Source organism: Jaculus jaculus, chromosome 18 (genome assembly GCF_020740685.1).
Source record: "Jaculus jaculus isolate mJacJac1 chromosome 18, mJacJac1.mat.Y.cur, whole genome shotgun sequence".
NCBI lineage: Eukaryota > Metazoa > Chordata > Mammalia > Rodentia > Dipodidae > Jaculus > Jaculus jaculus.
Genome location: NC_059119.1, coordinates 35,218,345 through 35,246,340, shown reverse-complemented (window position 1 = coordinate 35,246,340; position 27,996 = coordinate 35,218,345). Strand labels below are relative to the sequence as shown.

General features: G+C 48.2%; 1 protein-coding gene and 1 pseudogene across 1 annotated transcript in view; both read right to left on the bottom strand.

Moving 5' to 3' along the window:
* Positions 1 to 10,814: 10,814 nt before the first annotated feature.
* Positions 10,815 to 27,996, bottom strand: part of Il17ra (interleukin 17 receptor A) — a 33,691-nt gene continuing 16,509 nt past the window's right edge. Inside the window, exons 6-13 of the mRNA XM_045137269.1 lie at positions 26,671 to 26,718; positions 26,368 to 26,531; positions 25,458 to 25,547; positions 24,951 to 25,035; positions 24,374 to 24,385; positions 24,091 to 24,192; positions 17,088 to 17,129; positions 10,815 to 12,562 (exon numbers count right to left, since the gene is read on the bottom strand). Of these exons, the coding sequence (XP_044993204.1) occupies positions 11,055 to 12,562; positions 17,088 to 17,129; positions 24,091 to 24,192; positions 24,374 to 24,385; positions 24,951 to 25,035; positions 25,458 to 25,547; positions 26,368 to 26,531; positions 26,671 to 26,718 (2,051 nt within the window). The 3' untranslated portion in view covers positions 10,815 to 11,054. The remainder of the gene's footprint in view (positions 12,563 to 17,087; positions 17,130 to 24,090; positions 24,193 to 24,373; positions 24,386 to 24,950; positions 25,036 to 25,457; positions 25,548 to 26,367; positions 26,532 to 26,670; positions 26,719 to 27,996) is intronic.
* LOC123455878 lies at positions 27,187 to 27,286 on the bottom strand (annotated as a pseudogene).

The following is a 27,996-nucleotide window of genomic DNA, read 5'->3' as shown; positions in this document are numbered from 1 at the left end:
TTGGGCCTTTGACCAGACCCTTTGGTCTGTGGTTACTGGTCATTTACGCAGAATCCACACTTCCTCACATGTGTCTCTTCCAGAAGATAGATGAAAAGTGTCCGTGTTTACGTGTTTCCCTGTGTCTGCCCGTGCCCCTTCCAGTCGGTAGATCCAGGGAGGTCTTGCTGCCTACCACACATGCCACCACCCTCCTCTTTTCTGCCTGAGTTTATGACACAATCCCCAGGAAGTGCTTGGCCCCCGGGGAGTTGCTCTCCTCCCACAGGGAAGCTCACCCAGGGTCTTCCTCACTCCTGTTCCTAGGACTCTTTCTCAGGTTGGGGAGGAGGGGGTCCATACTCTTAAGGACCAAACGACACCCTTTCTCGGGTGAGTGAGCATTTCTACCTCCATGCTTTCAACTTTTACTGCATCGTACATTGATGCTGCTTGCAAAAAAAAAAAAAAAAAAAAAAAGGACAAAACTCTCAGAAGTTGCATTCCACATGGCCTCTGGATCCCTCTGGGGTTTGGGGCCCGTTGTTACAGGGTCTGTGGAGTATTAGCCATTGGCTCGCTCTCTTCTTGCCCTTCCCTTTGCACCAGAACGCTTATCCCCCTGTGTTGGTGCTTGCTAGGTCAGAACTTGGCTCAGAGCGACTGTTTTGGTGGGTTCCAAATGGATGTGAGGTTGGACTTCCAGGGGCCCCAAGGGAGTAGGACACCCAGTTTCCCCAGTCACTCCTCATCTAGGAGGCTTGGTGCAGAACGTGGAGGGTGAAGGTGACCTTTTCCCTTCTGCTCCACTTGCACGTCTCACTAGGGAGAAGGTAGCTGCAGAACTCCGCCCGCTCACGCATCTTGACTGTCTTCCTCGTGAAGAGATGACAAGAGATGTTAGGGGTGAGCTTTGGTGTGAGAGGATGTCAGATGTCACTCTTGTGGTTCCCGAGGTGGGAGAAGTATCCTGAGGGGCTTAAGGTTCAGGGCAGTAGGAAGCCAGGCCAGGGTGGGGCAAACCTTGAGAAATTTTGGTTCCCCTTCGTTCTTCTGCTCTGGCGGTATTCTGTGGTATCATGACAAGGGACCAGAAGACATAACAGTTCTGCCTGCCAATCACCAGCTTTGAGTGCCATGCCATTTTTACTGTCTGAGCCTGTTACCTTCCTAGGCTAGTATCTTTGAGTTCAGGGCTCCGAATGCTCCCGAACAGGTAAACAGGAGAGGAGCCAGCTAGGATGTACTTGAGCCCCGAATGTGCCTGGCCTCAGACCCGGAGAGCGGAAGAGGGCTGCTGACATCCAGGCTAGTGGGGATCGCAGGGCCTGGTGTTGCTGCTGGTCTTCCTTACAGCCTCCAGCGCAGGGATGTACCCAAAGTGCCCAGCCACTGACCACTAATTCAGCAGCCGGGCCCAATTCCTCCCACCGCCCTTGGTTCTGCTAGGCTCTTATGAGATACAAGGGCTGCTCTGGGGATCCTTGTTCCCAGCTGCCTGGGCCTGTGGGCTGATGACGTTCATGTGGACCGAGGCACAAGAGGTGCTCAGCCTGGCCAGAGCGCTGGCCTGCCTCGCTCTCCGAGTTGGACACGTGGGAAATGTTTACAGTCGGCATACTCCGCGCTCCTGGTCTCTCACCCTCTGCCTTTCACAATGCATCCTGCCTTCTCCCCTCCTGCTGCGGGCTGACTCTTCCCCCTGGACTCTGGGCCCAAGACCTGCAATGGGGGCTACGGTTGCCCCCTCTGTTCCTGTGCCCTCTCCAGCTTCGCTTTTCTTCTGCTACCTAATCCTAATGACTGTGTAAGGACGTGTCTGAGCCATGCCGGCTCTACCGGCCCCCAACCCACCCTATTTCAACTGTCTTCAAGGCCATTCCCTGCTGTGTGACTGCTGGTGGGTTTGGCATAGGTAGTTGCCATTTCCTTCCTGTGACAAGAGACATGGTGACTGCGCCACCTGTGGCAGAGGCCGGGCTTGGTGAGGTCCGGCGTGCCCCAAGCGCCCTCTCCTACACACCTGGTGAGAGTGCTTTGTACTCAGGGGCCAATGTCTTCCTGTTGTAAGTTTGAGGGTCTAAGACCTGTGACCGTGTGACCAGATGGTGCACTATCTTGAAGCCTGTGGGCGCAGAATGGTTCACAGAAGAGCCTCCGCTCAGAATTTGTATCTGCCTGCTGCTATCGTTTGAGCTGGTGAGGGGGTGGGGGGGATCTCTTTTGCCTGAGCTTCCAAAACTTTAGTTTTTCTTTAACAAAATTTAGGTTTGCAGTGCTGAGGATGAAACCCAGGGCCTCAAGCATGCTAGATAAGTGCTCTACTGCTGAGCTCCACCCCAGCACTAAACTTAAAAAAAAAAAAAAGCAAGCCAGGCGTGGTGTGGTGTCGCATGCCTTTGATCCCAGCATTCGGGGAGGCAGAGGTAGGAGGATGGCCGTTAGTTCAAGGCCAGCCTGTAAGTACATAGTGAATTCCAGGTCAGCCTGGGCTAGAGTAAGACCCTACCTCCAAAAATCAACTCAAATCAATGACTAGCCCTTCTCTAAAGACTGCTCTTCCTTCCTCTACCCACCCCTCCCTGTTTTCTTTCAAGGCAGGTCTCACTAGTTTCTCAGGTTGGCCTGGAATACCTGAGCTCCCAACTTAGGCTTCTGAGGAAATAGGAGTGCACCACTGTCCCTGATCAAGACCAGACCCTGGGAAGTTACAGCCCAGAGGAGGAAGTAGCACCTCACTGGCATTTGTCACTTTTTTTTTTCTCTTTTTAAAAATAAAACTAGATTCTGTTCTGAAAATAAAAACTTGAGACTTGTGACAAGCTTCCCGTGTGGTTTGTTGTAAAAATCTTTCCTGCCCTGATTTCCTTACTGAATTCTCCCCCGACCCTCCAAGGTAGGGTCTCAGTGTAGCCCAAGCTGACCCTTCCTGAATTCTTAAATGTCACCGTGACACTTGTCATCATTTTACAGCCTGCTGTGAGTGCTGTGGGTACACTTTCGCTGAGGTAGTTGGCCCGTGATTCAGGGAAGCGGTGGGCCTATGGCCTGGACCCCAGGAATGTTTAACCAGGTCTTCTATGGGCATAGATGATAAGGCTGGAGTGGAGGATCTCCCAGCCGTGCGGGGCTTGAGTTTCAGGACTAACTTACCAGAGGAGAAGGCAGAAGTCAAGCTGGTCGAGGCAGGGTCTTGCTATGTTCCTGAGGCTCATCTCAGACAGCAAAGTAAAAGCGGTTCTCCCACGTCGGTATCCTGAGTGGCTGGATGACAGGTGTGTGCTGTTGGGCCAGTCAAGAAACTCAACGTTTTGTTTGAGGCAGGGTTTCACTCTAGTTCAGGCTGACTTGGAATTCATTCTTTTTTTTTTTAATTTAATTTTTATTTATTTGAGAGTGACAGAGAGAGAATGGGCACACCAGGGCTTCCAGCCATTGCAGACGGAACTCCAGACGCATGCGCCCCCTTGTGCATCTGGCTAACATGGGTCCTGGGGAATTGCGCCTCAAACTGGAGTCCTTAGGCGTCACAGGCAAGTGCTTAACCGCCAAGCCATCTCTCCAGCCCTGGAATTCATTCTGTAGCCCAGGCTGGTTTCAAATTCACAGTGCTCTTCCTACCTCAGCCTCCTGAGTGCTGGGATTAAATATTCTTTCTTCTGTCTCCCGTCCCTCAGCCAGAAGCACAGATTTTTGTGTGTGAATGAGAAGAGCAAGGCTATTGTTTTGACAATGACACAATCATGTCTTAGTTAGAAAGTGGATCTGCTCCAAACAAAAAATCATAGTAATTTTTATCATGGAGGAAGTCAGTATTATTCAAACTGTGCTGTTCTGTTACCTATACCTTGATGACTGGTTCCTCCAAAGGCCAAGTTGGGTCTGATCCTCTGGGGCAAAATCAGAGCACAGAAGAGCCAACTCACGTTGGTCAGCTGGAGCTTGTTAGAGGTACCTGGTAAAGCTGGAAGAGGGCTTCGGGTGACTGGTTCAGTGTGGAGCACGTGAGGGTCACCTCAGTATGAATGCCACTACAGTGCTTGTTGCAAAAAACACCAAAACACCCCCTGCAGTTGATTGCCAGACACACTGGCTCATTTCCCCGGCATCTCCGAGCACCCAAAGCACCTCTTTCTTTGAAAAGATAGGCAGCTAGTGAACACCACTTATAGTTAGCAAGGGAAGCTAGTTTGAACCTGGGTCTTTCATCTCCAACTCTGCACTCGGCATGAGCCTTAAGACCTCACCCCAGCTGGAGGGATGGCTTAGTACTTAAGGCGCTTGCCTGCGAAGCCCAAGAACGCATATTCGAATCTCCGGGTCCCACGTAGCCAGACGCGAACTGATGCAAGTGTGCAATGTCGCACATGCACACAAGGGGGGGGTGCATGTATCTGGGGTTCATTCATAGTGGCAGAAGGGCCCTAGCACACCCATTCTCCCTCCCTCTCTCTCTTTCAGAAAAAAAAAAAATCAACTCAGTGGAGCTGACTTCTCCCGTGGTAAGCTCAGTCCTGGCTGGAAAGCAGGGCTGATTTTCAGTTTCCCTGAGTCCTCTGGGCAAGGATAACCAGCAGGGCACTGCGCCAGGGGCCAGCACACTTTTCTCAGATCAGGGTTGCATCTTCTTCCTCTCCAGGGAGAGGCAAAGGATCCAGGAAGCCAGCTCCTACCTAGGTGTCTGTAACCCAAGGGTGTTCCTCTAGGAAAAGCATCCAAGTGCAGGGCAAACAAAGCACGTTGGACAAGACTACTCATCACCCTTGTCATTAGAATAGTCTGTTCCATTAATAGACAATGCTGACTCTGACTGCACAGGGCGACCACCCACCTTCACTGCCCCAAGTGGAAGAGGAGACATGCAGTGCCAGGACCTTGGGGAGGTCACAGGGCCTGAAGAACAGAGGGACGTGCAGGAGCAAAGGAGTGGGCTGGGGAATCACTTAGATGTGAGGTATTGTGGGATTGGCCAAGCCACTCTGCCTGCTTCACTCACAGGTTAAGGGCAGGTGTATTATAGTCTCCATAATATAATCTGAAACACTGTACGTTAAAGCTGTCTTGTGGCCGCTTCCCCACAAAGAGCTTATTAATTCAGCACATTAACGGAGCTCCTGATATGGTCAAGTATTATTGGAGCACAGATGGCTCCGATCCCTGGAGAAGTGAACGCTAGAGGGAGAGAGTCTGTACAGCACCCCAGGACTCACAAGCTGCTTGGCCCCAGAATCAGGGCACAGGCACGAAGACTAACGAAGTGGTCAGAAGCCGGGCGTGGTGGCGCACGCCTTTAATCCCAGCACTCAGGAGGCAGAGGTAGGAGGATCGCCGTGAGTTCAAGGCCATCCTGAAACTACACGGTGAATTCCAGGTCAGCCTGAGCTAGAGTGAGACCCTACCTTGAAAAAACAAAACAAAACAAAAAAACAATGGTCAGGTTTCTTAAGAGAGGAGGAAGCAGTGTGGTAGGAGAAGCCGCAGGGGGACCTGGTAGTGGTTAGGATGCCTGCAGCACTTCCTGGGTGGGGAGACCTCGGTGACTCTCATGTGGATTTCACTCACTCCTTACAGACCCCTATGAGGTAGGAACTCCTGCTGCGTCCATCTTAGAGGTGGGCAACCTGCAGCGTAGGGGAGATGGCTTGGCTGGTGAGCATCAGGGCTAGGATTCCAGGAACCTTTCTGTCCAATACACCCAACTTGGAAGACTTGAGCCGCGGGCTGCAATGCCAACCGTGCACTGACTGCGCAGAGAAGTACTTGGGCTGCTGCTTCCCTGCACAGCCTGGTGTGGTAAGCGGGCGGGTCTTCTCAGCAAGTGCCAGGGTGCGACAGGGCCCAGGACTCCCGATTATTATGAAAGGAGGATTCCTACTTTGGGAGTCTGAACACTAGAATCACAAAACTTCCCACAGCATCTGTAAGGCCACCATCTTCCTCCCTGTGCAATTAAATTCCTTCCTCCCTTTCCTGTGGCCCTGGGGATGGTGCACAGTCTCATACATGCGAGGCAAGCTCTGTGCCACCGAGCTCCCCATATTGCCTGTTTTATTCCCAAAGGTAAATAGGAACGAAGTAAACCCATCTTAGTCTCCCATTCAGAGAACTAAGGACTGAGCAAACACCGTGCTAACTAGGTTTGAACTTCTGAAATGCTATTTTTGAGTGATGCCCAGATCACCATGTAATTATGCCTTAAAAAAAAAAAAAAAAAAAAAACTAGGCTCAAGATAGTAGGTAGAAAAAGGTTGCACAGAGAGATGTGTTTTCTGGGCACATATTGACCAGCACTCTCTGCCCATGAGCCTCCCCTGCTGCACTTGAGGGATGGACAACAGAACACGGTAGCGGTGGTGTCTGTTCTCCGGCAGGGCAGGGACTCCTCTAGGTCAGCTTGTTCTTGCTTTGAGGGTGGAAATGGGGGCCTCATGTGTGCTAGGCAAGCACTCAACCACTGAGCCACACCCTACTCTCCAAAACAAGAGTTCCTTCCCCACCCTTATTTTTGAGATGGCTCTTATTTCTCAGGCTGGCCTAGAACTCCCAGTGCTTCTGCTTCAGCCTCTCCAGTGCTGGGATTAAAGGCCTGCACCACCACATTCAGCCCAAACAAGGGTCTACTAGGAACGGAATAATACAAGGCATTCTTTATGATCTTGGTGTATCTGACAGCAGACATCACTCAGCTTACAGAACTCCTAACATTCATGATGAGCAAAGTCCAACAGAGGAGAGCGGGCTCTAGGGAAGAGATGGGGGTGTGAGGAAGAACATGAAATAGTCATGAAACCGTGAAGAATTCTGATTCCATTGTATGACAAGTCAAAGTGGATTGTTTAGTGCTGGGGTTATGACGGAGGAGTGCTGAGTTTCTTTTTGGGGTAATAAAAATATTCTAAATATTTTTTTTTCAGCCAGGTATGGTGGCACATGCCTTTAATCCCAGTACTTGGGAGGCAGAGGTAGGAGGATCAAGTTCAAGGCCACCCTGAGACTACATAGTGAATTCCAGGTCGGCCAGGGCTAGAGTGAGACCCTACCTTGAAAAACCAATACACATACACACACAATTATATATATTATTCTAAATATTTTTTTGCAGGGGTGGGAAGAGAAACATGCCAAGGCCTCTAGCAAATTCCAGATGCATGTACCACTTTGTGCATCTGGCTTTATGTAGGTACTGGGGAGCTGAACCCGAGTCCTTAGCTTTTGCAGATAAGCGCCTTAACCTCTGTGCCATCACTGCAGCCCTCAAAATATTCTAAAACTGTGCTGATGCCTGTGGAACTCTGAATAGTCACTGAATTATATAGGGTCAACTGTGAATTAATTGTATGGTGTGTGAATTTCTCAGTAGAGATGTTAAAGGGAAAAAGTCACTCTAGAGATATAAAGGGACTATATAGGCCAGTGACTCTGAGGACATTTACTGGTCTGGCCTAGAAGGCAGCAGCTAGAGGTCAAGCTGGAAAGGATGCTGGGGGAGCTGAGTCTACAGTGGCATGGAGGTTTGCTGCTGGAAGAGCCTGGCTTCTGCTGGGGAGGAATTCCAGTGTTCTGCACCATGGACATCCAGTATGTTATTAGAAGCTAGGGAAATACCACAGCAAGCTTGGCTTGTATACAGACCCAGTGGCCCTCACTGCCAGGATTCCTGGAGAAGTGAGGGAGCTGGAAAGGCTGGTATGTGCCACACACTACCCAGGACTTGGAGCTTCAAGGACCCTGCTACCATAGGCAAAAACCAGTCTGCAGCCTTTGGTTTTTCGAGGTTGGGTCTCATTCTAGTCCAGGCTGATGTGGAATTAATTCACTGTGGAGGGCTGGAGAGATGGCTTAGCGGTTAAGCGCTTGCCTGTGAAGCCTAAGGACCCCGGTTCGAGGCTCAGTTCCCCAGGTCCCACGTTAGCCAGATGCACAAGGGGGCGCACGCGTCTGGAGTTCGTTTGTAGAGGCTGGAAGCCCTGGCGCGCCCATTCTCTCTCTCTCTCTCTCTGTCTTTCTCTCTGTGTCTGTCGCTCTCAAATAAATAAACAAAAAAATTAATTCACTGTGGAGTCTCAGGCTGGTCTCGCCTCCTGAGTGATGGGATTAAAGGTGTGCACCACCATGCCTAGCCATATTTGCATTCTTATAGCGTTTCAGAATCCTCTCAGCCCTGTCAAAGCCTGGAAAGTCAGCGGGACACAGGGTCCAAGGTCAGAGGGAATGCCTGCGTGTTCTCCGGGTCTCAAGACAGAAGCCTGGGTTAGAGGGATTGCTCAGTGGTTAAGGTGCTTGCCTGCAAAGCCTAACAAGCCGGGTTTAATTCCCCAGAACCCATGTAAAGCCAGATGCATAAAGTGGCACACACATCTAGTTTGTTTGCAGTGGCTGGAGGCGCTCTCTCTCCTCACACACACAAAAATTTAAAATAAAATCCAAAAGCAGGTCCTCTGCCTCAAGGGGGAGCTCCAGGAGCAACTTTCAACAGCAGGCTTTTGACTCTCCAGGCTGACCTGGAGCTCACTCTAGCACCATGCTGGTCTTGAACTCAGGGTGCTCCTCCTACCTCAGCTTCCAAGTGTGCCACCACACCCAACTTTCTCCTCACACCAAGTCTGTTTTTGGTTTTTCGAGGAAGGGTCTTGTTCTAGCCCAGACTGACTTGGAATTCATTCTACAGTCTCAGGGTGGCTTAGAACTCATGATCCTCCCAAGTGCTGGGATTAAAGGTGTGTGCCACCACACTGACCTCAAAAGTTTGTTTTTTTTTTTTTAATTTAAATTTATCCATTAGCGAGCAGAGAGACAGAAACAGACAGAATGGGCACACCACAACCTCCAGCCTCTGCAAATGCCAGATGCGTATGCCACTTTGTGCATCTGGCTTTATGTGTGTACTGGGAAGTCAAATCCAGGCCCTTAAACTTTGCAGGCAAGTGCCTTAGCCACTGAACCATCTCTCTAGCCTTCCTCATGATTCCTTATTAGCACTTTTCATATTTTATTAACAATTTTTTATAAGGCATTCTGAGCATAACTTCCATCCCACACCTTCTTTTATCCCCTTCCACTGAATTCCTTTCCAGCTAGTCCTTCTTCTATTCTGGCATCTTTTTTCCCTCCCCTCCACCATCCACAACATGCTCCTGGGCTTCATTTTGCGCACATAGTGAAGCCGCCATGAGTCTGGAAGTGCAATGGCCACTTCGTGTCCGTGGGACAGCATTTCAAAGCATTCCTCCCCAATTCTCTGGCTCTCATATTCTTTCTGTCCCTCCTCCATGATGTTCCCTGAGCTTCAGAAGGTGTGAGCGACAGAGATTTTTTTTTTTGCAAATAGTTTTAAAATATTTTTATTTAATTTTTTTTGTTACTTTTTATTTGAGAGTGACAGACAGAGAAAGAGGCAGATAGAGAGAGAAAGAGAGGATGGGTGTGCCAGGGCCTCCAGCCACTGCAAAGGCACTCCAAATGCGTGCGCCCCCTTATGCATCTGGCTAACGTGGGTCCTGGGGAATCGAGCCTCGAACTGGGGTCCTTAGGCTTCACAGGCAAGCGCTTAACTGCTAAGTCATCTCTCCAGCCCTAAAATATTTTTATTTATTTGACATAGAAAGAGTAGGGGAGAGAGAGAATGGGTGTGCCAGGGCCACCAGCCACTGCAAACGAACTCTAGACATATGCGTCACCTTGGACATCTGGCTAATGTGGGTCCTGGGGAATGGAACCTTGGTCCTTTGGTTTTGCATGCAAATGCCTTAACCGCTAAGCAATCCCTCCAGCCCAGAGATGTCTTATTTAGCGCTGAGCACTCAACAGTCACTCTGCACTCTTAAGCTGTAAGTCTCCCCAGGAGTCACCACCACCTGCAAAAGAAGCTCTACGGACCTCAGATGAGAGCAGCACCAGTCTATGGGCACACAATTATTTAGACGGCAACTTGACGGGCACAACATATCCATTTAGACAACAGTAGTAGCCCCCCCACCCCACCCCAGGGCCTATGACCTTTCCATAGGCCTGTGGTTAGGTTTTCACTTCCATGAGGCGGGCCTTAAATCGAGACAGCAGTCAGTTATTTCCTTAACAGTTGAGCCACTACTGCACCAGTGGCTCCTCTACCTCTGAGTGCGCAGTAACGCCTCCCATGACCCCAGACAGCCTGCCCGAGTCTCCCCTGTCGTGGCCCCTCTCCAGCCCACTGCTCTCATACCACACTTCACTGGCCACTGGAGCCCAGTGTGGAGCTGGGAGCTCCCACAGCCCTGAGCTTCCAGAGTTCAGGGTGCCACAGCCCTGAGGAATCGCATGGCACCTTCCTCCCAGGACGGGTTGCCACAGCTCCTCTTCCTGTTGAATGCATTTGGGTTTCATGTGACACGTTTCTACGCTGGCCCCCTAACGAGCCTGAGAAGACTTCCGGGTTTGTATGGCACTCAGCTTCCTTTCCTCCAGGAAAACCTGCTCTCTGGAAGGAGTCTCCAGCAGCTTCTGGCCTCAGGAGCTAAGGACCTGCTCTCCAGCTGTACCTCAAAGGCTCTGGCTCCTGAGCACTGGCTCTCTCACCGTGCTCACCCCGCAGGCTGTTCCCTTCCCAGGAAACCAGACTGCCTTCAACCCAGGCCTCTCTTCGGGAGCCTGAGCATTTTCATGGCTCAAGCCTTATGAGTACACCACCAACTTGAGCTGATTTCTCCTCCTTAAGCTCCTTGGTTTCCAGGACCATGCCATGTGCAACTTAGTTTTATATCTATAGTAGATACAGAATGAACCCCTTGGGATTGTTGTGGGGACAATATGATAACCAGATGTTCACATAAAGGAAAGTTAAGGTGGATGCCTAAAAATAAGAATCAAGACGTCTACATTTTATTTTGTTGAGGTCTTGCTATGTTGCCCAGGCTAGCCCTGAACTGGCTCAAGGAATCATCCTACCTCAGCCCTACCAAGTGCTGGGACTGCAAGCATGTGCCATCGCGCCTGGCTAGTATGTCCACATCTTAAAAGCAGGTTCTTGCCACATGCACACGCAAAGGCATATACATACATACACACAGCGTCCTCTCCCACGCCCAGGACCAGAGGCTCTAAGAGGGAGCCTGCCCTTCTGTGGCCAGTCTCTGTGGTTTCAAGCTGTCCCAGCCAGGGTTCTTCTGGAGCTCCTGGAAGAAAAGCCGCCGTTGGAGGCACCTCAGGCTCTGTAGGGCCTCGGGAGAGAGGGACTCAGCCAACTCACTCAGGTCTGACTCCTCTTCCTCCATGTCTGTGGGCCCATCGGGGGGCTGTGGCGAACTCCTGGAGATGTAGCCCTGGTCAGACTGCACTGACTGCCGCTGCTCCTCCCCATAGGGTGTGCAGGGGTCCTTGAGGACCACGGCGGGCCTCTCCCAGCCCTCCTGGGCCTGGCTGAGTAGACTGTGCTGCAGCACGGACAGCATCAAGCTTTCTAGCTGCTCCTCCCCATCCCCTGAGAGGTTAGGTGACGCCATGGGAGTGCTGCTGAGAGGCGAGTCGTGGGACATGGGGGAGAAGACGATGCTGTTCCGCCTTGCCCCCAGCAGTGGACAGGCCTCGCTATCTTCTGCCACAGCAAGTTGCCTGGCTGCTCCACCCCCGTGAGCGGCGGGCACGGGTTCCACCGTGTGGGCCGCAGGGACCCGCTCTGCTGGGAGCACCCCCCCTTCAAGGGTCTGGGCCACCACCGGCGGGCCTTGGGGATGCAGCTGTGGGTCCAGCGTTGCCACTGCCTTTCCTTCTTCTCCGACGCAGACATCTACCACCAGGCACCCTTCGGAGGTGGGCTCCCGTACCAGGGGCTGCTGTCTGACAATGCCCCTCCCTGTGGGCAACAGCGGCTCTTCGAACACTTCCTCGTCCAGGGCCGGGAGGTCCTGCTCGTCTGCTGAGCAGACATTTTCCCGCTCAAACCAATCTGGGCACTGGGTTTGCCACTCCCGGAACCTAGCCACAGCCTCCTTGAGCTGCCAGCCACTTGGGCTCTGGAGGTAATTTTCCCCCGTGAGCTCCCTGACATGGTGCATCCGGCCAGGTTCAAACATTTCCAGGTCCTGGATGCGGAAGTAAACCTCTTCAAATTTGTCCATAAGTGGGTACCTGGACGTGATGTTGAAGAGGTCAGGGGCATCCTGGTCACTGCTGATGCCACTGAAGTAGCAGACGATGTAGGTGCCAAAGCAGGCTGGCCTCTTGAAGTCTGGCAGGATCATGTTCATGGCCGCTGTGAATAGGTCCCCAGCGGGCTGCCTCTGGTCACACCGCAGCTGGACAGCAGGCTTGGCCCAGCCCAGCATGGCCTGCCACTTAGCCTGGGTGCCCCGGGAGCACAGGATGATAATTTTGGAGTTGCTCTCCACCATTTCCTGCTTCTGGCGGCCCACCCAGGTCATGACCCCCACCTCTGAGATGATCTTCTCCTCCAGGAGGTCGAGGGCCACTTCAGTGCCACATGTGGTGATCAGGAACTGGGCGAACTTTAGGACAACATCAACGTAGAGGGGGTGGTCAGCTGAGTAGACGATCCAGACCTTCCTGGGCTTCAGGGGTGGGGGCTTCAGGTCAGCCACAGGCAGGGCGCCTGCGGGAAACAAAAGAGTCGCAACCATGCACGGATCCAGCACACCCTGTGGCCAGCCATGCCAGGCCTGAAGCAAGCAGAGCCTTCTGGTAAGCCAGGGGCCGCTACTCTGTGTGCTCTCTGAAAACTATGGGCCTTGTGTCAACAAAGTAACAATCCCCACTCTCTCCCTCCATCCCTCTCCTACCCATTCCCATCTGATCTTTGGCTTAAACTTTAATCACTTTATTATTTCTATTTTTGTCATTAAAAAAAACTATTTAGATTTGTGTATATGTAATTACAATAATTATAATGGGGAGGTATTTTGATATTGTATATATGTAATTACAATGATTGTAATGGGGAGGTAATATGATGGAGAATGGAATTTCAAATGGGAAAGTGTAGGGGTGGGGAGGGAGGGAATTACCATGGGATATATTTTATAATCATGGAAAATGTTAATAAAAATTTTAAAAAAATAAAAATAAAAAAAAAACCTATTTATTTGAGATAGAGAGGGAGAAAGAGACAGACAGAATGGACACACCAGGGCCTCTAGTAGCCACTGCAAATGAACTCCAGACGCATGTACCACCTTGTGCATCTGGCTTACGTGGATACTGAGGAATCGACCCTGGGTCCTTAGGCTTCACAGGCAAGCACTTTAAGTGCTAAACCATCTCCCCAGCCCTATTATTTATTTGCAAGCAGAGAGAGAGAGAAAGAGAGAGAGAGAGACAGACAGACAGACACGCTCATACACACAAATAAAGAATGGGCACACCAGGGACTCTGGTGCTGCAAACCACCTCCAGATGCACGTGCCGCTTTATGGATCTGGCTTTATGAGGGCACTGGGAAATTGAACGTAGGTTGTTAGGTTTTTGCAGGCAAGCGCCTTATCACTGAGCCATCTCTCTAGCCTTATTTCTATTTTTATTTATATGCAAGGAGACATTAGGCTTTGCCAACAGGCGCCTTAACAGCTGAGCCATTTCTTCTCTGCCCACTTTAATAATTTTGCTTGAGCTGGTTGTGGTGGCGCACGCCTTTAATCCCAGCACTGGCAGAGGTAGGAAGATCATCGTGCGTTGGAGGCCACCCTGAGCCTACATAGTGAATTCCAGATCAGCCTGAGCTAAAGTGAGACCATACCTGGAACCTCCCTCCCCATCCCCACAAAAAAAAATAATTTTACTTAAAAAATGGAGAGAGGGAGGGGATATGATGGAGAGTAGATTTGTGAAGGGAAAAGTGGGGGAGAGAATTACCACCATTTATTGTCTATAATTATGTAACAATATTTACTTAGTATTCAGAGTAATTTGTGAATTTTTTGTTTATAAAACTTATACTTGGAGTTTTTAACTAGATATTTAGTATTCAGAGTAATTTGTGAATTGTTTTATATTTTTGGAATTTACTGTCTATAATTATGGAAGTTGTCAACTAAAATACGTTAAAAAAAAAAAAAAAAAAGAAGAAACAAAAAAGAAGCCGGACATGGTGGCACATGCCATTAATCCCAGCACTTGGGAGGCAGAGGTAGGAGGATCACTGTGAGTTCAAGGCCTACTACATAGTGACTTCATAGTGAATTTCAGGTCAGCCAGAGCTTGAGTAAAACCCTACCTCAAAAAAAAAAAAAAAAAAAATCAAAAAATTTAAATTTAAATTAAAAAAAAAAAGAGCTAGGTGTGGTGGTGCACACCTTTAATCCCAGCACTCAGGAGGCAGAGGTAGGAGGATCACTTATACCCCAACACTATATAAGAGTGAGACCCTACCTTGAAAGTGAAAACAAAAAAAAAAAAAAAAATAGACCTGCCTGTCCAAGAGATATGTCTGTTTAGGAAGGGTGTTTTTTTCTAATTTTTATTTTGTTTTACTTATTTGAGAGAGAGAGAATGGGCACACCAGCACCCTCAGCTGCTGCCAACAAACCAGATGCATACACCCCTTGTGCATCTGGCTTACATGGGTTGGGGAATTGAACTTGGATCCTTTAGTTTTGCAGGCAAGTGCCTTAACTGCTAAGCCATTTCTCCAGCTGGAGGATGGTTCCCCCCACCACCACCACAAAATAGGGCACACTCACCTTGCCTTACTTGTTTAAGTGATTAAAAAACAAGGTAATCTGGGATTAGGAGATGGCTTGATTGGTAAAGCAATTCTGGCTCAAGCATGAGGATCTGAGTTCAGATCCCCAGCACTCACGTAGGAAGCTGGGTGGGGGATCAGCTCTTAAAAGACCCTTGTTTATAAAGACTGCCTGCCCGGGTTCAATTCTCAAGTACCCCTGTAAAGCCAGATGCACAACACAAAGTGGCACCTGTGTCTGGAGTTCATTTTCAGCAGAAAGTGGCCCTGGTGGCCCCCTTCTCTCTCAAATAAATAAGTATTTAAAAAACAAGACTGAGGGCTGGAGAGGAGGTGCTTGCCTGCAAAGCCTAAGGACCCAGGTTCAATTCCTCAATACCCACGTGAAGCCAGTTGCACAATGTGGCAGACGTATCTAGAGTTGTTTGCACACTACAGGCCCTGGTGTGCCCAATCTCTCTGCCTGCCCCTCTCTCTCTAATAAATAAAACTAATTTAAAAAAAACAAGACTGAGCCAGGCATAGTGGCACCTTTATTCTCAGCACTCAGGAGGCAGAGGTAGGAGGATTGCTGTGAGTTTGAGGCCAGCCTGAAACTACATGGTGAATTCCAGGTCAGCCTAGGCTAGAGGGAGACCCTACCTCAAAAAAATTTAAATTAAATTAAAAAAATAGGGCTGGAGAGATGGCTTAGTGGTTAAGGTGCTTGCCTGAGAAGCCTAAGGACCCAGGTTCAATTCCCCAGAACCCCAAAAAAGCCAGATGCACAAGGTGGCACATGTTTCTGGAATACATTTGCAATAGCTAGAGGCCCTAGAGTGCCCATTGTCTCTCTAAAAAATAAATTAATTAAAATTTAATTAATTATAAACTATCCCTTGCACTTCAGCCAAGCCACAGCTGAAACCACAGAGGAATTGGGGAGACAAGCAAGAATGAGCTAGACATGGTGAGCCTGACAATCAGCACCAGGGTGAAGGAGACAGACCCTGGGGATACTCAACACTTACCAAGAGGCTCCTAAGACCCTTAAAACTCACCCACCATGGCTCAGGGAATTTTGCAAAAGAGGAGGTGGAAAGACTGTAAGAGCCACAGGTTGAGACATCATGTGCAGAGGTATCCCCCCTCACCGACAAAAAAAAAAACAAACAAACCTGACTGTTGCTCCCACAATGCATAACCCACAAGCCCATGGGGAATACCTGCAACCCCCACTGAGGAGGGTTCCCAGAAGAATGGGAGCAGGAACGAGGAAAAAGAGGGTATCAACACATGATGTATCCATACAAAATATGTTAATAATAATAAAGATTTGCACCAGGTGTGGTGGCACACACCTTTAATCTCAGCACTCAGGAGGCAGAGACAGGAGGATTGCCAAGAGTTCGAGGCCACCCTGAGACTACATAGTGAATTTCAGGTCAGCCTGGGTTAGAGTGAGACCTTACCTCGAAAAATCAAAAAATAATAATAATAAAGATTTGCAAATAGCAAAAAATAATTAATTAAAAACTAAAAACCAAGACCATGTGATGATATATGTGCCTGTAATCCCACTAGTAGAAACATATCAATCCCAGGCAGGCTAAAATAGCCTAGAATAGCCAAGTCATGGTCAACTCTGGGTTCAGAGATCTTGTCTCAATGAGGGGTGGAGAGTGATTTAGGAAGAAACCCAACACTGACCTATGGCCTCCACATGCATGTGCACCCACAGTCACAGACAGGCATATGGACATACATCACATCACACATGTACATACACAGGCAAAGAGATTATATTAAAACAACAAGGGGGCTGGAGTGATGGCTTAGCGGTTAAGTGCTTGCCTGTGAAGCCCAAGGACCCCGGTTCGAGGCTCGGTTCCCCAGGTCCCATGTTAGCCAGATGCACAAGGAGGCGCACGCGTCTGGAGTTTGTTTGCAGAGGCTGGAAGTCCTGGCGCGCCCATTCTCTCTCTCTCCCTCTATCTGTCTTTCTCTCTCTGTGTGTCTCTCTCAAACAAATAAATAAAAAAAATTTTAAACGAACAAACAAAAAAAAAAAAAACAAGGTTTGGGCCGGAGAGATGGCTAAGTGGTTAAAGGTGCTTGCTTGCAAAGCCTGACAACCCAAGTTTGATTCCCGAGTACCCACATAAAGCCAGATGCGAAGTGGCACGTGTGTATGGAATTCATTTGTAGTGACAAGAGGCCCTAGCATGTCCATTGTCTCTCTCAAATGAATAAAAAAATAAAATAAAATAAACAAGTTTCCCAGGTCTTGATGTTTTAGGCATCTTGAAAGCCCTCTATATGGGGTGTGGGGAGCTGGGTCCTAAAGGTGGGGACTTCTGGAGATTTAGGGATCCATCACAGACATAATCCACTCATCTATCCAGAGAACCATCACCAGGCTCACACATGCAGACCACCGCACACACCAGGTGATACTGACCGTTTAATTTGGCATCATTTCCATCTTTTTCATTATGAGATCCTGTAAGGAAAAGCAATGCATTGGAGTGGCTCTCTTGAAAGAGAAAGGGGTCAGGCACAGGTGTCTTAATGGAAGCATGAGCTCACTGACTAAGGGTGCAGGTGAAATGATGTGGGGTCCAGCCAGTGGTCACCAGGCACATCTGGGCCTCTGGAGGGCTGAACTGGACAACTATGCAGTGAGAATCACGTGCTGACACTACAGCAAGCTAATGACCAAGGAGTGACTGGGTAAAGCCTTGGAAACCCCGCTTTTAACTCTGTGAAACGGGTCTGCAGGGGGATAGGCATTTCTGAGATCACATATGAAGGGCTCGGTATATCTCATAGTCAGCTGGAGTCCAGATTATTCACTGCTGCATTTACCTCGGGGGGAGGGGGGATCTTCTGGCCTCTCATCCTGTTTCCCTGGCCACTTAGGGGGAAGAAGAGTCTTTGGGGGAGGCAGACATCTCACAGCACTGCCAGATGCAGCCCCCCCCCCCCCCCGCAGGGCCACTTGCAACATTTCCTCCTGATAGTTTTGAGGTGAGGAAGAGGAACTACATTCTTAGGCAACTGTTTATGATGAAAAAAAAAAATCACAGAATTACCACATCAGTAACAACAGGGACCAAACAAGACCCACACTTAACCAGGCAGGAGATTGATTATTCATTAGTGAATTTATCTGGGTGCTTGGGATGGAACCCAGGGCATGTTCAGGCATGTGAGGCAAGTGTTTTACCACTGAGCTTCATGCCTAGCTCTAAACAAGAGATTCGGGATCTTAATTCTAATCCTTAACTCTGGCCCTTTTCTGATAACTAGGAAAAGTGTGATTCGGTACTACAGGGAGGGCTTAGTGTGGGTGAGCCCTTTTTTTTGTGTTTGCACTGTGCAATCGTAGGAATGAAACAACAGCCCCTGACAGCTACGGAGACCCTATGGTGAGGTGTTATGTGACCCTTCCCATAAACCTGTGGACACCATAACTGAAAACTAACGGGAACTAAAGAGTTAATAACTCTATCCCTAAAGCAATAAAGAGGTTTGGCACCTTACCTGACTGAGGTACTCCCCTTAGCCTAGATGGCCTTGAAGGACCAGAGACCATCTGAAAATCCTCCCTTAGACACTCCTGACTGAAGAAGCTCACTCCTCAAATTTACAGTAATCCTCCTACCTCTGCCTCCCAAGTGCTAGAATTAAAGGCATACACCACCACACCTGGCTTCCATGAAGAAGCTTTTTAATTGATTTACTGTGTTTTTTATTTCCAATATTTCTTTGTTTCTTTTCTTTTTCTTTTTGGTTTTTCGAGGTAGGGTCTCACTCTAGCCCAGGCTGACCTGGAATTCACTATGGAGTCTCAAGGTGGCCTCGAACTCTCAGCAATCCTCCTACCTCTGCCTCCCAAGTGTTGGGATTAAAGGTGTATGCTACCACACCCAGCACTATAACTAAAATCTTAAAAGGATGTCTCTCCATGCTTCATGTTGTTATGTCTAATGCTGGCCAACTATGTCATATATGTTCTTTGTTTCATGTAGTCTGTCAATATGTGTGACTAAATTTATGATTATTAATTGTCCCAATGTTTATGATCATTAAATGTTCTGATGCTCATATATTTTAAGATGATATTAAATTATTAAAACCAGGTTTACAATATATTTAAAATATTAATAATATAAATAATAATTAACCTCTATGTTTTTGACAATGTGCTTGTTGATGCTTACTACAATAATAGGCATATTTGTGTACCAAATTCTTATCTTGTGTCTATAGAAATAAAAGTGTTTTTGGATCAAAGACTTTATAAGGTAAAAAATTGTATGGTATGTTATTAAAAGGATATAAAAATGATATGAAAAGGTTATGAGACTTAAACTGAAAAAGGTTTGGGTTGCCTATGATAAAATGGGTTAACTTAAAAGCTTTCATTCTTTATATTTTTTCTCATCTTAATTGTTCATATAGGTCAGACTTTACTCTTTGTAGTAAGTTGATAAATTTATTCATATTGTCATGTCTCATCAAAATTAAATTGAGCTATACCTATATTTCCAACTGTTAAAAGTCTGACTACTGGGCTGGAGAGACGGCTTAGTAGTTAGTGATTGCCTATGAAGCCTAAGGGCCCTGGTTTGAGGCTTTAGTCCTCAGGACCAACATTAGCCAGATGCACAAGGGGACACATGCGTCTGGAGTTTGTCTACAGTGGCTGAAGGCCCTGGCACGCCCATTCTCTCTCTATTTGCCTCTTTCTCTGTCACTCTCAAATAAATAAAAGTAAACAACAACAAAAAAAACTCTACTTAAAAAAATCTAAATGTTTAACAAAATCAAGATTCATGTTTTTTAAAATTTTTTTTGGTTATTTATTTATTTATTTATTTATTTGAGAGTGACAGACAGAGAACGAGGCAGAGAGAGAGAGAATGGGCGCGCCAGGGCTTCCAGCCACTGCAAACGAATTCCAGATGTATGTGCCCCCTTGTGCATTTGGCTAATGTGGGTCCTGGGGAATCGAGCCTCGAACCAGGGTCCTCAGGCTTCACAGGCAAGCGCTTAACCGCTAAGCCATCTCTCCAGCCCCGATTCATTTTTAATGAGTTTATTTAAACCTCATCTAAATGTAACATAAAAATCAAAAATATAAATATAATATAACTGACCTCTTAAATATTAAAAAAAAAAGAGGGGGGCCTAGGGGGACTAATGACCCAGGGACATGGGAAGACAAACAGACAATTAGAATATGGACAATCTATTTATAATTAACCATAGGAGGAACAACAACAACAACAAAAATACAAGCAGAAGTTAGAAAAGAACTTAAATGGTCATATTAAAAAGTCTTGTGATAGCCGGGCATGGTGGTGCACTTGGGAGGCAGAGGTGGGAGGATCATCGAGAGTTCGAGGCCACCCTGAGACTACATAGTTAATTCCAGGTCAGCCTGGACCAGAGTGAGACCCTACCTTGAAAAACAAAACAAAACAAACAAACAAACAAACAAAAAAAGTCTTATGATAAATTTTTTGTTGATAGTTATGAGATGAACTGACTAAGAAATATAAACTGGAAAGGAAATTTTAAATGTTAATAAGTATTTGATGAAAAATTGTTACAGAGTGTTTACATATATTATAAGGTAAAAGTATGTAGATGAAGGTATGAGTAAAGTCTGTAGATACAAGTAAGCTTAAACAGAGGGTTAAAGACAAAGTTGATTAAATCTTAAAGTACTTGATCAGATTACAGACTCCTTGAGATATATGACTATTAACCTAGGGCTTATATCAGACTAATAAAAGATGGCCCTGCCTGGTAACAAGATACTATAATATTCAGGTGGTAAACTTCAAGCCGGGTGTGGTGGTGCACACCTTTAATCCCAGTACTTGGGAGGCAGTGGTAAGAGGATCGCCGTGAGGTCAAGGCCACCCTAAGACTACAGAGTGAATTCCAGGTCAGCCTGGGCTACCTCAAAAAAAAGTCTTTAACTCATTGATATTAAACTGGTCATGATAATGGTTATAAAAGAGTGACTTTAAAGTTCTCAACCAAGTTTACTATGTTCCTCGTATTTGTCAACCTTTTACTATTTAATAAGATTATTATATCTAAACAAACTAAAACAAAATCCTGTAACCTTAAGATGGTTCCTGTCTTGCTAATGCTGTCTTGCAGAGTGATTACCACTGACATTATTGTCTAACTCTTAAAAGAGGAGATTTAGTCATTGTAACTTTGTTCTTAGGAAAACTGAGGAAACTACTCCTGATCTAAAAAAAGCCTGCAATATACAATGTTAATAGAGTTTGTCCAGGCTTCATATATTCTACCATTTGTAAATACTGCCTTATGTTAAACTTTAAAAAAATGGTTCAATGATTAAAGATAATTGATGGAAAAAATCACTTTGTCTATCATAATGTCTCTAATGTATGTTAAAGTCAGACTAATTTAGCTCAACAATGATCAGGTTTGGCTTTATTCTTAAGCTATGTAAACTCAGTCTCAGCCGAGGCTTTACTTAAGCAACTGTCTCATTTCTTGTATCTTAAGTTCATTGCTTATAGACATATTGATACTGAAGACATGATTTCTACTCTAGAAAAATAATCTTTTTTTAAAATAATGAAGTACTTTTACCTCTTTTTTAATTTTTTATTTATTTGAGAGTGACAGAGAGAGAAAGAGAGAGAGAATGGGCGCACCAGGGCTTCCAGCCACTGCAAACTAACTCCAGACGCATGCGACCCCTTGTGCATCTGGCTAACGTGGGTCCTGGGGAATTGAGCCTTGAACCGGGGTCCTTAGGCTTCACAGGCAAGCGCTTAACCACTAAGCCATCTCTCCAGCCCCTTTATGCTATCTTATGTGACACTTTCTGCCTGTACTTGTAACAACTACATATTTAAATAAGATGTGCCTACATTCTAAAAACCTGTTTCTCTGTATTCCTCTTGCCTTAATTGTTTGCATCGCTCAAACAATTCTCTATAATGAGGTAATAAATTTATTTATAATTTCATACCTCATATTATGATAAAAGAAAAGTTAAAGGCCTCTGGCACAAAGTTATGTTTGTACTGTAATAAACTTTCATGCTAATTATGTCCCGTACTACAGAGTCTTTGTACTGAAACTGTACTTTTTGTACTGTTTCAAGGCCATAGTTTATATTACAGCTTCTGGCCAGTACTAAAGTTATCTTATGTTTCTTTTTAATTCCACAACACAGCTACAGATATCTCCCTACTAACTACCCACTTTCTCAGCATCTGAAGGAACATCCTCTGGATCTGTCAGCTTGATATAAATCCCTTCCCTCCATAAACTGTCTGATTTAGAGGTCATCCCAGCAACATGAAGCTGACTGCAACAGTAACATTACTTTTGAGTTCAAGACTGTGTTTTAATGAGGGGAGAGGAGGGGAGAGATGGGTGGTAGGAGTGGGGAGAGGGAGATAGAGGAATCGGGGAGCCAGGGTGTGTGTACTAGGACACAGGGGCCAAGCGGAGTCTAGAGCAAGAGTTTTAAGGGTTAGGGTAAGAGGCGGCGGGAAACTGCTTGCATGCTGGGCTGAGGTGGGGGCTGGGAGGGGTGCCATCTCCCTCTTCACAGCCCACAGCCGTCCTCAACTGCCACAGAGGAGATGGTTCCAGAATCCCAGGCCTAGTGCGCACATACAGGCACTTGCAGACACACAGAGATGAGCGCCATTTAAATGCAGTCTGTCCAGGGGCAGATCTGTCTGTCTGGGGTAAGGAGCCATATAGGGAACAACAGAGGGGCACAAAACCTGGGAGGGGGTTCTAGCCCAGGCTGAGTGGATGAAGGCCAGAGCAGCGTGTGGGCACTGTGCTGAGTCCTTCCTGGCACTAGTTGGGACAGGACGGAGTGGCCAGCTCATGGATGGAAATTGGCAAGCAGAAGTGATTCCAAGAGGCCAGAGGAGGGACAGCATAGGACAGGTACCACCATGGGAGGCAGCGACCCTGGCTGGGACCCGAGGCTCTGAGAGCTGCAGGTACCTCCCTGTCTTCCAGGGAGCGCCCACCCCTGCCCAGCACACAGCCTCACCAGCCGCCAGCCGAGCACCAGCAGCCCAGCCCTGAGCATCAGGGAAGAACCAGAGCCAAGCAGGCTGGTGACAACGGCCTCACGCTCAGAGACGGGTGCAGCCCTGCCCACCACCCTCTGCCGGCCTCAGCACCGGAGCTGGCAGGGAAGGAGGCTCTTCGCCTCTGGGGTTTCCTCAGCATCAGGGAACTCTGCCATTTACTCCTTTATCCTCCTGCATACATCTGCCCCTAAGGGTAGGGCAGTGCCCTTGGACAATCTATCTGGAAGGGATAAGGTCAGGCCAGATCTCATGCCCTCGGACTTCATCCCTAGGCTTCCCAGGTTCCTGATCCCATCTGACCATGCTGCACGGTACCCATCTTGCCTGGCCCTGTTGTCCGTGCATCCCTTCTGGACTCTTATTTATTTTTTGTTTTTTTGAGGCAGAGTGTCGTTCTAGCCCAGGCGGACCTGGTATTCACTATGTAGTCTCAGGCTAGCCTCCAACTTACAGTGATCCTCCTACCTCTGCCTCCTGAGTGCTGGGATGAAAGAGGCCTGTGCCACCATGCCTGGCTTATTTATTTATTTATTTATTTTTGGAAGTAGAGTCTCACTTTAGCCCAGGCTGATCTAGAATTCACTATGTAGTCTCAGGCTGGCCTCTAACTCACCAACTCACAGCGATCCTACTACCTCTGCCTCCCAAGTGCTGGGATTAAAGGTGTACACCACCACTCCTGGCTTAATACTTATTTTTTTTTTGTTTATTTTTATTTATTTTAGAGCAACAGGCAGAGAGAAAGAGGCAGAGAGAGAGAGAGAGAAAATGGGCATGCCAGGGCCTCCAGCCACTGCAAACAAACTCCAGACACATGCGCCCCCTTGTGCATCTGGCTAACATGGGTCCTGGGGAATCGAGCCTTGAAGTGGAGTCCTTAGGCTTCACAGGCAAGTGCTTAACCACTAAGCCATCTCTCCAGCCCTTAATACTGATTTTAATAATAGTAAATATAATTGGTGAACAGCTACTGAGCAACTACTATATTCCATGTTCTAGTAAAGAATTCATACTTATTTTCCTTAATCCTCATCAGAGCCGTATGACATGGGCATCATTACAACTGCCCTTTTGCCCAAACAGAATGAGGCTCAGGTAGTCTGAGGTGGGGCCACCGCTGAGCCCAGGTCAGTCTGACCTCTGGTACTAGGCTCCTGAAAGATAAGCTCACCAGGTAGCACAAGAAAGGCTGTGTCTATGCTTTCTTTATTTGTCACTGAAGGGTGTCTTCTGACCACAGCCTGGCAGGTCTAGGCCTGAAAGTGGCACCAGAAGGGAAAACACAGGGAAACGTGAGGGATGAGGAAGGCCCAGCCCACCCGAGCTTCTGCTGCTTACCAGAGAGCCTCCAGGTCATGCAGACGATCAGCAGAATCACAGAGCCAACCAGCAGGATGGCGACCACCATGACAAAGCCGTATGCCCACAGAGGGAGAGAGCCTGTGGCAGGCAGAACAGAATGAGCCTGGGCAGGAGCCCCCGCCCCAGCCAGGCTGTCCTTTCTGGCCCGCACCAGGCCACGCTGATGATCTCATTAGCTACTTGCTCTGCTCCGTTACAAGCCTCACCTGGTCCCTGATTCACTCGGGGGGGGGGGGGTTGAGGGGGGATCTGGGCTTACCTGCGATGGAGTCTGTAATGAGAACACAAGGGAAAGGAACATTACTCTTCAGTGACTAGTGGTCAGGAAAAGGGACATTACACAAGCCCATCACTGACACCACTGGGGGCCTTAATGACCTTAACCACACGAATCCTCCTCTCCTCTAGCTCCTCCTACCCCAGTACCACATCTGCCACTGTTTGATCAGCACCTGGTGGCAGCCTCAGTGAACTGGGGACATGTGGTTGCCATGCCCCACGAGATCAGGTAGGAGCCAGGAGCTCTGCCACGTCTTTGGTGTGTAATCTTGGGCAAGTTATTTAACACCTGTGCCTCATTTCCTCATCTATGAACCTGGCACATTAAAACTTTTATAAGTCCATGGTACTTAACTTTGTGAGAATAATCCCATTTTCCAACCAAGGAAGCTGAGGATCAGAGTTAAACAATCCACACAAGTGAAAGGCCAAGCGTCCAACCCAGGGGACTGTCACTCTGCGCTCTACCTCAGGCACCTGGGCTACATCCCATCTCCCATGGTCAGGACTCAGCTCTAGCACACAACCCACAGCTAGGGCAATAGTGTCCCTCCTACCTGGAGCTTGTGGGACTGCTGGGCAGGGCAGAGTCACAACGTGTCTCAGGCAGTCATTCAGACAGCTGCTGAAGAAGGGCTGAACCTGGGGGTGGTGGAGAAGAGAAGTGGGGAAGAGGCACTCCAAGCACTGGAGAGATGAGCCATTCTTATCTTGCAGCAACAGAGGTGATTTGAGCCGCTGGGCCAGGCCATAGTCACAGGTGGCTACTGATTTGCATGTGGCAGTGGTACCTATATTCCAACTATTCAGAAAGCTCAGGCCACAGGGTAGCTGGAGCTCAAGACAATGTGGGCAATATAGCGAGACTCCAACGAGACCGCCTCTACCTCAATGTTTCAGTGTAGCTGTGGACCAGGAGAAAGGCAGAGATGGTATCCTGCCAGCCAGAGAATCCTGGCCGGTAGTGGCACTGGGTACTCAGGAGCTACTCTCCTAGCTTGCTTTGTCCCTTCGGAGGACTACCCACCTGCACACGCTCCCCCACTTGCCTGTGGTGCACCCACCTGTACTTGGTGGCGGCAACACAGGTTAAAACTGTACGGAGTGGGAGTGAAAGTGACATTGACGCGCTGGTGGAATTCCTCTTCTCTGGGCTGGAAAAAAGATGGGGAAAGCTAGCTGGGTAACAGCGTCCACAAGGAAGTTGGCGGGATGTGACCCTTTACAGATCAGCACCCTCTTAGGAAGGTCAGAGGCTTTTCTAATTGTGTGCCAGAAAATGGCCATTTCTGCCTGACAAATAGTTCACTGGCAACTCGTAAGTACTTTGCTGTGGTGCTGGAGGCTGATGGGTGCTTATGTACCGGTCACAGACCACACAGTACATAGCTGTGGTGCTGGAGGCTGATGGGTGCTTATGTACCGGTCACAGACCACACAGTACACATTCTATGCTCCCACCTGGCCTCATCTCATTTCTTTATTTCCCTTTTGTCTTAGTCTTTTTTTTGGGGGGAAGGGTTCGAGGTAGGGTCTCACTCTAGCTCAGGCTGACCTGGAACTCACTATGTATTCACAGGGTGGCCTCGAACTCATGGTGATCCTCCTACTTCTGCCTCCAGAGTGCTGGGATTAAAGGTGTGCGCCACCACGCCCGGCTGATTTCTTTCCAAATTGTTTTGGGAGAAAGTAGAACACAACACAGCCAAACAAAAGCAGAGTAGGTAAGGACATAAGAGTGTGGAGAACATGGAATGGGTTCTGGACAGGGCAGGACCAGCTCTGCTTTACCAACTAAGAGAAAGATCTTCATCAGCAGGGAAGGTAGAGTCTGGGGAAAGGCATCTGGTGGTGCCTGGCTCCACAATGCTGGGCTCTGAGTCCTAGAAACGTGCCTTTGCCAGGACACCAGGGAGGGACTCAAGGCTTTCAGAATTATTTACATCTATGTCCAAAGAAAAAAAATATAGTTACCGCGTGTATTTGCCATATGCGCCCAAAGCAGCTCTGGTTCTCCGTGCGTGGAAAACTGTTAAGCAGGACCTGGTAGGGGATGGTCTCATTCCACAGAGTGAAGCTCACTTGCAGCTTCTGGGTGTCCAGGGTCTCCACCGTAATGTTGGGATCCCAGAGGCTGCCTGCCAATAGTGCCGTGTAAGTGAGGAGAGGTATGTGCACCCGTGTGCATGTGTGCTGTGCGCGCAGCACCCCACTGTGCGTACACCCACACGAGTGTTAATGTAAGCCAGGTAAAATTCTCCTGGGCCAACCCGTTACCTGAGTTCACACAAGGCGTCGTCATCTTCACCATGGAGTCCTCACAGTCTGTGAGCCCAGAAAAAAAGAGATCAGCCTTTGCCTTAGGTTTATTTCTGCAGACATGTTAGGGGCCACAATCTTTTTTTTTTTTTTTTTTTGAGGTAGGGTCTCACTCTAGCCCAGGCTGACCTGGAATTTACTATGAAGTCTCAGGGTTGCCTTGAACTCACAGCAATCCTCCTACCTCTGCTTCCCCAGTGCTCGGATTAAAGGCGTGCGTCACCATGCCTGGCCGGGCCACAATCTTTATGTCTCTGGAAACCTATTCCAACCTACTCACAAGTCCCTCCAGACCTGGACTGCTGCAGGCAGGAGGCCCCGTGAGACCGGGCCACCTGTGTGCAGGTCACGCTCTCCTCTCTCCTTCCAGACTCTGGCACCTGACGTTCACTTGTATGGCCAAGGAATCCTGGGATGACTCTAGTTCTCTCCCCACTCACAACTGCCTTACCCAAAGTGGCTTTTGCTTTTTCTTTAGACATGGAATACTTCATAAGCTTGTATGTCACCCCTGTGCGGGGGCCATGTTAATCTCTGTATCCTTCCAATGCTGGCGTATATGCTGCCAAAGCGAGCTCTTTCTTGGTTTTTACCCTCCCTCCGGGAAGTACTTCTCTTTCCACAGAAGCCTCCTTGACTTCCCCACACATTCTCATCACTCAGTTCTCGCTGAGGAGACCTAGACAAGCACTCAGAACTGGCCTCTGCTTCCCCTTCACTTCCTTTTTGGGCAGTGAACCCAGGCCTTGGGCCTGCCAGGCAACCACTGATATACATCCCAACGGGGTCCCTGAGGATCAGCATTTCTATCAAGTGCCTAGGAGCAGGGTGGGGAGAGTCACTGGTATCAACAAGTAGTCACTGAGCCTTCCGTGTGCCACATGCGTCCTGGGCACTGTGGACCGATCCCATAGAGGAGACCAGTGGCAACAAAACGACAGCATACAGAATGATGTCAGGTAAGTTCTATGCCGGAGAGAGAGCAGGGAAGATGAGTGTGCTCTGGCATGGGGCGGGCCATCGCCATCTTTAACAGCATTTCTTTGGCTGAGGGTGGAGGTCAGTAGTACAGCCCTGGCCTAAAATGCTCAAGGCCCTAAGCTCCCTTCACAGCTGCCAACAGCCACCACAACAAAAATAATTATTTCCCAACAACCTTGTAGGTACAACGAAAAGCCCTGAGTTTCTGAAAAGGGCAGAGACACAGAGCGCATACATCGGAGACGAAACTTCAGAAGCTGTGCTGGCAGTGACCCCAGGCAGAATGGACTGGTGGGGCCCGAG